General features: G+C 41.8%; 1 protein-coding gene across 5 annotated transcripts in view; it reads left to right on the top strand.

Annotated features, from left to right (window-relative positions):
- Positions 1–4,557, top strand: part of LOC142601430 (uncharacterized) — a 30,891-nt gene extending 26,334 nt beyond the window's left edge. For 2 of the 5 annotated variants that reach the window (XM_075750540.1, XM_075750541.1), the window contains 3 exons: positions 204–323; positions 1,772–1,901; positions 2,370–4,557. In XM_075750540.1, the coding sequence (XP_075606655.1) occupies positions 204–323; positions 1,772–1,901; positions 2,370–2,425 (306 nt within the window). In that variant the 3' untranslated portion in view covers positions 2,426–4,557. Of the gene's footprint in view, positions 1–203; positions 324–1,748; positions 1,902–2,369 lie in introns of those variants that run through there. The other 3 variants (XM_075750543.1, XM_075750544.1, XM_075750545.1) reach the window with 3 other exon arrangements.
- The last annotated feature ends 6,093 nt before the right edge of the window (positions 4,558–10,650 follow it).

A 10,650-nucleotide genomic window follows, 5' to 3' on the forward strand; every position in this document is an offset into this window, starting at 1 on the left:
CAGGGACATGTCCCTCTTTGGCAGCAGTGGGAAGAGTGTGCTGAGCTTTTGCAAACAGCTGTCTTAAGCCAAGGTGTGTACCTTATCCAGCGAGACGCCCTGCTTATACACATCAGCACACACTCCTGGAAGTAATCAGTTTTCCTGAAAAAAGCCGTGAATCAGCTGTCCCAGGCCTCTTCTAAAATCTCTGATGCTTTCAGGATTTACCTAAAGGCAAAGCAGACATTCATTTCTGCCTTTCTGGACTTGAAAACAAAACACAGCGAAAGAAGAAGAAAACTGAAGTGAAGGAAGCAAGGCGTGGAGCTGGACCGAGACATGTGAGTATTTTGTATTCCCAGAGTAGCATCTGGTTTTCCAAGAGCAGAGGGGGGTGTCTTCTCCATTAGGATGATGTGACCTAAGGGGGGGCTTTTCTTCCTCTCCATTTTGTGGCTTACTCTTCTCTTTTCTCCCTGCCCTCCTATAAAAGAAGGGTGAGCACAGTGACCAGGGGTTTTTGCAAAACAGTATTCCCCAACTCGTTTATGAACCAGTTTGATTTTGCAGTGCAGAGAGGAGGAGATGGCTTTAATCATGGAAGAAAAAATGCTTTCTCAGGCAAATGCACTCCAAGTTTAGTGTACAACTGGGCTGTGTTTTATCTACGATGGAAGGTCACCTGGAGATATTAACAGTAATGCAAAGGTGGTTCCCAAAAGCCAGTGAAGTTAAAGCGAGACGAGTGTTATACCAGTGAAAAGCTTATTGAGAGAAAAACGTCTCAGAGTGCAACAGAGAAAGGCTGTGGAAAATGTCAGCTCATTTGGGATGGGAAGTACAAAGGAACAGAGTGTTGACTGGGTTTTGGACCAGTCCTTCGCTGTGATGTCCTTGTTGCTCAGTGAAATGAGAAATGGGGGAGACCCCCCCAGAATGTCTTAATTGTTTTGCATTCACTTGTCACTGAAAATGTTGCTCTGGACTCGTACAGCTGTGTAGTATCATCTGTCTTCCCCTTGCACCCACTGTGGTCTCTCCTGATCCTTGGGACAGTTTTGCTCCCTGAACTCCCTGAACGGCCCCCATTTTAAGGGAAAAGCTTTTAACTAACTCACTGACCACAATCTACATGGTCATTAGGACATCAGTTACCGGAGTGCTGCCAGGCCACTCTCTCTCTTGCACATCCAATTAGTTGCTTTAGCTTAATGTACCTTAATGAATAACCTTAATAGTGCTGTTCAGACTCCTCAGGACAGCATTGTTTCTTCTGGCACATTGATGATGGGCCAGAAGGAGTTTGTGCTGCGTGTCAGCCCCAAATGCCGGTGTCTTCTGCTGTGCAAGCTCATCCTTTGGAGATGGACACAAAAAAAAATGAAATTACTAATGAAGCCAGACATAGAAAGTTGCTCATCAAACTCCATGTGCTACCTCCAGTATTTCTGTGGACTGTGGTCATTCAGCAGTCACTGGGCACATCTTAGTCTTCAGTCTCACAGTACTTTCACCTCAGTGTATCTTGCTGTTCTTCTATTCACGGGGGAAAACAAGGGGAAGGATGGTAATGAAAGACAATTTCAGTACTTTAATCCTTCCTAAATCAAATAAACAGGAGGTAGGTAGATAACATGCCAGAATATTCTAACCTTTTAAGAACTAGTTTGTCCTGCAGATTCTTTAAATACCCTAATTCCCTCCAATAATGACATTTTTTCTCATATTTTGTACTTGCATATGCTTCGTTTAACTCATATGCTTAGTGAAGCATATTGTTTCAATTAAGCCCCAGCAAGGTTTGGAAACAACAATGGAAGAAGGCCCAAGGGACTTGCTATCTACAAAACATAGCAGTGATGCAGGCTGTGCTTCCTTCAGAAAATCCTTGGACGTTGCTAATAATTCACCCAATAACGGTAAGTGATTGTTTTTGCACATCTGATGAATTTTGGTTTCAGAATAACATGTAATCTGAGAAGTGTTCACAAATGCATTTTTAAGTGAATATGCAAAATGCTTCTCCTTTAGCTGTCTGTGTTAATTCTTAGAGAGGCTCTATTATATTTTTTTCTATGACAAATACCTGTTCCTGCTCCTGCCAGAGTTAATGAGCAAAACTGCTGTTGCATTTAGTGGGAGTAATTTTTGCACAGCGCTTTTAAATGTGAAATGGAAGCAAATGTATATGTGAGTCAGAGCCCACTAAAAACATTCAGAGCCCTCCCCGTGACTTTGGATTATTACCCTTGTAAGTAGGTGGCCTTTGTAAAACACATGTAAGAACGCCAAAATGACCTTCTTCAGGCGAAAAGCCAACAGTTCCCAGAGACGTGATTGTGCGCGTTGGAAGATTTGTGTACTGGCCCCTGTTGTTTGTATGGCAGGTGTACCTGGAAAAAAGGAGAGGAGGAAGAGAAAGAAAATGAAGAAAGAGACTTGAGGGAGCTGTGCAGCTGCTGGAGTGACAACCCAACAGGGCACGCATGCCGATGAACTGCAAGGATTCTGCTTTCTGCAATGCTGTGCTGAGCCCAAAGTAAAGAGAGGCTCTAGGAGACCTCCCAGCGAGAGGAAGAGGGGAAGAGGAGCAGTGAGCCCGACTGTGAGTGTGTGAGAGAGCAGAGAATGAGCACGCTGTGCACAGGAGGTGGCGGTGAAACGGAGTGGCTGTTCATGGCAAACTGCTGCCCTTGATTAAAAGCTGTTGAATGGGGTTTGACTGGTTGCATTAAGTCCTTTCAGTTTTTCACTGTCATGTTGTTTGTCAACTTGTAATGTTATATGCCATTGTAGAAATGGTCAGGACGTAGCTGACTGTGATTGTACTTCGGTCCCATGGCGGATCCACCAGCTAGTCTGGTCCCCTCTGGCATTTTTGCAGAGGTGCTCATCGACAGGCTAGTAATGTACAGAAGGAAGCACTGTTCAGAGACAAGGAGAATAACATGGGTCGTTCTCAAACCTCCTAAATCTTTTAAATCCTTGTTGGCTGCTACAGTCAGACTTTTGCCTCATACCTTGAGATATTTATACTTGTCACCCCACATCAGGCTAGCCTGCTCCACAAGGGGAAATTTCTAAAGGGGGATTTAAACTTGTTTGGAAAGATGATCTAAACCCTTTTTTTTCCTTAGATTTCATGGTGGGCTGAAGTTTAAAGTCTGTATGTCCAAAGCATGTCACATTTGTACTTCTAGTAGACTGAAGTAACTTTTAAAAATAATTTTTCTTAATCTGATGTTTGGAAGTTTTTATCATTTTGTTACTTAAATATTCTAATGTAAACTAAATTTGTGAACGAAATTTTTTAAAGTGTCATTTTAGTATTTATTGAAGAGCGTGTTTTTCTTGTTGTCAGAGGGCTTATAGCATGGAGGAGGGAATGTGTTATAATTGAATACATTGGTTTATAAACACCACCAAGCTGACACCACTAAGAGCTGAAGCCCTTTATCCCTAGGGGAGCTGCAGCTCTGGTGGTAGCTGTGAGGGTTTCTTAGATGGTCCCGAGACTGTGCCTCCACCTGACCCATCCTGGAAGTGCTGCCTCAAAGAATGAGCCAGTGGTTGTCAGATCTCCATCTGCATTCGACTTTTTGTGCCTTTGGAGATCGCGTGGGAAGATTACCTTCCTAATGCACGTTAAACGTATGCACGTTCGTAGGCATTGGGCTGATGCTGTGAAACTCATTTCGGGTAGGACACTGAGTAACCAAGGATGTTAACGGCTTTATACCACTACAGTGGTTTGCATCACTGGGCCAGAGGAGAGCTCGGTGCTTCTGCCATCACAGCCACCCAGTCCCTGATGCTGGCTTGTCTGAGCTTTACCCACAGCTCAACGCTTTTGCCCGACAGCCTTCATCTGTTCCATAGCTGTCAAAGCAGCTGTATCCTTCAGAGAAGCAATTAATTGCAGCGGTGTATTTGTGTTTGAAGTTTAGCTACTATATGTTAAAGCACGGTTCTCTTGTGTTGTGATTTTTGGGGTAGCTAGCAGTACAGTGTGCCCTGAAATTTAGCACAGCAGGAATTGTTTCAGACAGACAGGTGAGGGGTAATCTTAACTGATGCCACTTAGGAGCCCACCGTATAGAATCCGCACATCTTGGTGTTTGTGTCTCAGTGTAGGGGAAGTATAGGCAGTTTATGAACGGACTGAATAGACCAAAGAGCTTTTATCTGGAAAGTAACTGGTTTGGAGCAGATGCGTAACAAGATGGCCTCACTGGAGAAACAAGTACAGCAAGTTCAAGGATTTAGAAGATGTGTTAATGAGTATGTGGGCAATGAGTAAAGTTCTGCTATCTCTGAAGCCAATGGAAAATATTCATTGACCTCATTGGGGCCACAATGTTGCCCAAGGTCTTTGTTTAGCATTGAAGATAACCTCCATCATCAAAAAAAAAAAAAAGGAGATAAAGAGAAGCTCACAAGATTGGTAGATTCCAGATTTCTTCTGCTTTTTTCTCTATATCTGCTTGCAAACTTTTCAATGTCTGTGTAATTATGTTTTATTTCAACATGTTGCAGTATTTAAAATGTTGTTTTTATAATAAAAAAATCAAAACTTTTCCCCAAAGCCCAGCACTCATGAGCAGTTTTATTTAATTAGTTTGTATGTGTGTAAGACCACGTGGTTTTGGCTAAAACTATTTCATTTTCAAGCTTTTCTGAGGTACTGTAAATGTTTTTTAAGAGATTGCCTTCACCTGAACCCTTTTATGTTTAGGAAATCCTCATGACATTCTTCTGTTGTTGGGATAAAAGAACGATCAAGACCTGTACCACTGACAAGTTGACTGTGGTGCTGATGACAAGCAGCAGCAAATTATATTATCCAGTTTTTCTGTCAAATTCATCAGTACCACTCTTACTGACATCAGCAGTATCAGGAGAGCTGTATTTTTATTCTGGCTCCACGGTTTCACAAATGGGAAGTCATCACTCTAATACTCTAATATTGCTCCCAGTAGTTGGGTACCGTTTGGTTGATCTGGCTGTGGTTGTGCCGGGAGCCTTTCTGCGCTGCATCCTGCAGTGCTGCTGAGCCAGGGGCTCCCGGGGATTGGAAAGTGTGCTGAGGGTCTGGTTCCTCAGTTTAAAAAACCAACCAAACCAAAACACAAAGCACACAGCAACTGCTGTTAACTTCCATTCTTTCACTTCCAAGTCATCAGAGGCTGAAAAACCATCGCTCAGCTTAACAAATGGTCTTTGCAGATGGGCAGCACCTTTGAAAAGCAGACCTTTGAGCCCTTTACGAGATTCCCCTTCCTTTCATCACTGTATCTTCAGGCTACTCCCTGATTTCTATGCTTTTAAGAAATATCTCCTGTTCTCTTCTGTGAGAATTAACTGTTCTGTGCAGATGATCAGCCTGCTATGCTGCTTCTGGCACCAGGAGCGTTAAGCAGACATGCTTGGTAATGTTCATTCTCGTAGTCTCTGATCTTCACTAGCTGGAGAGTAGCATGGGTTCTCAGACAGAAGATTCAACATCCCTCCAACAAGTTGTAGCATTACTTGTGCTATAGCTGAACGTTTTTATCCTCTGCATAACTTATCCCTTAGAAGGGTAAACGTAGAGTAGCCTCTTGGTCATTCATCAACCCGGTGTAGTCTAACTGCCAGTTCAGGGGGTAGATCCAGCAGGCTCCCCTTGCCTTTTCCCTAAGCAATTTATTAGTTGCTTGAGTGACACATGCCTTGGGAATAGCCCGTCTGCCCCTGCAGATGGCCCAGTGGCTAGAAATCAAGCCTCTGGTGCAGCCGCGGCGTGGGAGGTAGGATGAAGTGTGGCTGGGAAAACATCTATGATCTGGTTAGAAGCAAGCAATTAATTGTTACAGCAGCAGCTGCAAATGATGAAATGGCACTGCTTAAGTTTCCACTTTCTCTTAAACTCAGTCTGCACTATTTTTGTAATGGTGCTCTTTCTTGTGGGAAGCCTTTTGAAGGTGGAAGATTGGCTATATCCCTAATAATAGGGCCATATCCGTAAGCGATGGATCCATGAGATGGTATCTCAGGCATTAAGATGTGGTTGATGCTGTAATTGATGAACTCCTGACCTAGAAAGCTGTGTTTACTTACAGGCAGACTGCAGTATGCAGATGCAGAGGCTGAAGCTTTGCTTCACAAACTGTGGTGTAACGCTGTCAGGGTTAAGTAGGGCAACTGCAGAGAAGAATTTGGCCTGCTGTTTCATAATTATCTGTAATTGATCATTGTAATAATCTATAATTATCAAGGTTCCACCCAATCTGTGGCTCAGTGGCACGGCTGACATATCTGCATGAGCCACATATCAGGTAGACATGCTAATTGGCAGAAAAGAATGTGTTTACTATGCCAACAACACAGCCCTGCTCCGTAATACTGACAATTTCCTAAGGATAGCTGGGTCCTTGTGAGAGAAGGATTTTATGTTACGGGCTACAAAGATCAGATGTAACCAATTTTTGTCCTTCTTCTGTGATCGTAGTGAACCAGAGCCAGGGGTCTTTTCAAGGCAAATTGAACTTTCCAGTATGTGCCATCCCTGATGTTCAGCTCTGCAGGTGTTCTCATCTGCAAAGGAGGCATCCTCCCATACTGAGCGGACACTGTAATGCATTATCTCAGAAACAAACTCCCAGTACCTTCTTGGGAAAGAGCTACCATAACAATGACTGACCCTCATACCATCCCATCAGGAGAATACTAGAAACTTGCTAAACTTTATTTTATGTCAAACTTTGATTTCTGTATCCACATACTATTTTCCTTTGGTGGTTGTTCTAAGTGCTGTAAGTAACAGACACACGTGATAAATTATTTTATCAAGCACTTCTGGCAGCACCAGCTGCCTGCCACTGTGTTCCTCCTGGAAACCTTTGCCAATGTTCCAAACTGCAAACCCATTTGAAGAGCCAATGTGGAAAGAAGCAACGGTCCTACTTCCCCGAGCCGGTAGCGTTCAGTCCTCAGGCTCCTCCTGTTCACCCTGCCAAGATTCATGGACAGGCAAGTCCGGGCTGAGGGCTGGGAGGGGGACACTGCCAGGAGGTACAGGACATTTCCCATTTCCAGCACCCACTTTGAGTCAGTACTGAGATATCTGAACTTGCAAGTACAATTTTAGGTGGAGGAAAATACTGCACATTATTTGTAGGTATTTTTATAGCTCCTCAGCTGTATAAAGGCTGATATAAATGAACCACAGCTCTTTTAGTTTAGCAGATTTTGATTCTGTAAATGAATACAGGAATTTTTCTTCAGTGTTTGATATTGAGAAAACCTGAGTGGACAGTGAGTAACCCAGAAACGCACTCTTGTGCTAATAAAAGTTGTACGTCATGCTGTCATATTTTAGCTGCTTTTCTAACCCTGACTTTCTGATCCATCTGTTATGAGTTAAAAAGGTTTGGAACTGAGTTAAACTGACTCTTGCTGGTAAAAGATAATTCATATTGTTAACAGCAATCAGCTAGAACAAAAAGTACAGAAGCTTGGAATGTTACATTAGGAATCCCAAAGTGTTGTTGATTAATTCAATAAACAAAAGTAAAATCCAATAAACACAAAACTCATCACAATACGTTCTTATTACTTTTTTTTTTTTACAAGAAACCACTGAATCTCTGGATTAGTTTGTTTTCTTCTAGCAGAATCCATCTTGGAGAAAAAGGCTGGTAAAATTCATTAATGCTGACTTCAGGGTGTCTAGGATTTCATTGTGTGAGTCACCAACAGGAAAGTTTCCCTCCTGACTAGTTTATTTTAGGGTTTTTTCCCCTCACTGATATGTTAATGCTTCGCTTTTACTCCACTACATTCTTATCTTCTTTAAGGAAGCAAAAAGCCAATCTCAGCCCAGATATTTTCATATCTTCTGCACCAGTTCTATTGATTTCTGTAAATTCTGTTGAAGAGATCTGTTGTTATATACTGCAGTATCTATGTAAAGACATTAGTTTCTCTAGGATGTTGAAAAACCTTGCTTTTTTGTTTTGAATTTAAAAATGGTTGTTCAGTGTGGAAAACAACCAAGTCTGAGAAGCAGACCTTTTTTTTTATTTTTGTATTTTAAAATGTAGAGTAGCAGACACACACATGAAGTTATAGAAAAAAATTATAGAAATAGCTTGTTACTGCCCTCATAGTCAGGCGTCTTCCATTTGAGATGGAAGAGCTCCAACATGTCCTGCACTGCACCTTTTATTCCCTGGCAAAGAAGCCACTGCACAGACTTTTGATGTTCCTATCGCTTTCACTAGCCTTTGTGGTGGTGGTCAAATCAGTTCATCTCACTGTGCCTCAGTTTCCCCAACCCCAAACAGGACAGTATTTTCATTATAAAGTGATAGGAACTCTGCCCATGGAGGTTACGTATGATTATCAGCTCATGGTCTGTTGGTTTTCTCTCTCTCCCTCTCACACAGCAAATGCTGAAGCAGAATAGCACCTCATCTTTCAGAAGCAACCTGGCAATAGTTCAGCGCATGCAGAGAAATAATGATTACAGCATAAGTCTAAACCAACATCTTTTAGCCGAGGATAGACTGAAGAACGGCACAAAAGGGAGAGACTGTGGAATTACAAAGATCAGCATAAAACAGTGCTGTATTGTTTTGATATCTTGCAGGTGTTGAACTTAATTTTTTGAAGAAGCTTGAAGGAGAATGAAACCTGGCCTCTCGTGAGCCATGATCCTAGCTGTTCTGCTGTCACAGATTTTTATATTTTTTTCTAAGATGATTATCCAAAAATAATAAGTTGTGTTTGGTAAAACATTCCCATGACTTCTCAAGACAGAAGTTCGAATCTGTCTAGATACAGATTTTGAAAGATCTAACTAGTTTGGCTAATAAGGAACACTATGATACCAAAACTCCTTCCCTCCCTACCTGCTGAGAGGGAAGGAGTTAAGTGTCACGCTGGTAAAGGAATCTGAATCATTCTTTTGCAGCTGCTTCTGACTTGCAGATCTATGTAGGGCTTTCTGCTCTCAGGGTTGTGGAAGCAGATGCTTTGCTTCTGCAATGTCAAGGTCTTTCTGCTATTTGGGAAGAAAAGTTTATCACCAGTACTCTCTGTCTCTTCGGCTGCCATGACTGTAAGCTGAGCCCTTCAGATTTTTTCATATATTTAACCTTACAAATCCTCTCTGAACTAGCAAAAAGGAGAGAATTAAGGTTCAGAGAGAATGAAGTGTCTTGCCTGAGGTCATCTGGGCTGCTTGTGGCATGGAAGAACTGGAATCCTTCAGAGGACAGGACTAAAATCATTAACCTATCCTCTCTTCCCCCAAGTACAGGAAACAACGCAATCATTCTCAAAATACTCTTTTAATCTTTTTTCTTTCTTTCTTTTTTTTTTTTTTTTTTTGTTCTGAGTGGAAGAGAAAGTGGAGAGGTTTTTTATGCCCACTCAGTAGTTCCACATCAGTCTATCCTGCTGTGGAAAGCTGCTTTGTGATGTTAAATGACATTCACATTATTCTTCCCAGTATCTTTGTTGTCTGCAGGGTATAACAAGCAGTGAAGCTCAAGGGAATCGCATCAATTTTTATTCTGAGCCTGGCTGACAAAGATATGAACACTTAATTAAGATTTCTTTCATCTCATGAAAATAGCCCTGAAGATCTGAGCCTGACACGAGCACTGCCAGCGATAGTAGTGAAGGCAGAGTGTCCAAAGATCTTAGTTGGAACACTGGCCCTCACAAACCATTCAAATTGAGAATGGAATCTAGGTGTTTCCAAGTGGATGCCCTAACTCAAGCGAGAGGCTGCTGCTTTCTCTTCTGACTCACTCTAGCCCTGTGAATTCCTCTTTCACACAGGGACAGACCAACAGGAGGGAGAGCCCCTCTCAACTCTGCAGGAACAATGTAATCAATTCAGGCGTGCCCGCTGCAGAAACAGTTGGCTTAGGCTTCCCAACGCGCCATCTGTGAGAAAAACTATTTCTTAAATGACAGATTACAAAAAAAATGCACATTCCTTTTCTATTTATTTACATGGATGCATGTATATTGATTAAAATTAGTCTGGTTTTGCTACATTAAATCAGAGTGTTGATAATTAAGCATCTGTGCACAGGGCTGAGAACATTAGGAGCACTAAAGAAACAAACAATAGTTTATAATAGGATCATTAGAGCAGTCTTAGCAGCACTTACAACATGTTTATTCAAAAATGAAATATGCCCTAAGGAAGAAAAACACCAATTATGGAGCACAGGGGATTTAAAATAAAAAGGTCAGTTTTAAAGCCTTTAAATAAATAATTTCAAACAACTCAGCAACAGCTCATGTTTAAAAATAGACTAAGTAGCTAAAACAATAAAATGTGTTAATTGTAGGACCTGGAATATATCAAAAGGACCAGTACAGTCACCTTCATTACCTTCTCATTGTTCAGAGTGAAAAAACCTCAGTATTAACACTGACTTAACACATACATCTTGGTGTATATATACACAGCAAATATTTATGGTTCTATGAGTGTCTCAAATTGGTTGTACACTGCCGAGAAGGAAATACTTGCAGCTGCACCAGGGTTAAAATAAACTGTGTGCATATGTGTATCAACAGCTCAGGTCTGCAAAAACCACCGGCTGCCCTTGGGTCAGAGGAAGTTTATAGGTCCCGCTCCATACGGGAACAGATCTTGCGTCT

Source organism: Balearica regulorum, chromosome 3, assembly GCF_011004875.1.
Source record: "Balearica regulorum gibbericeps isolate bBalReg1 chromosome 3, bBalReg1.pri, whole genome shotgun sequence".
In the NCBI taxonomy this organism is placed as follows: Eukaryota; Metazoa; Chordata; class Aves; order Gruiformes; family Gruidae; genus Balearica; species Balearica regulorum.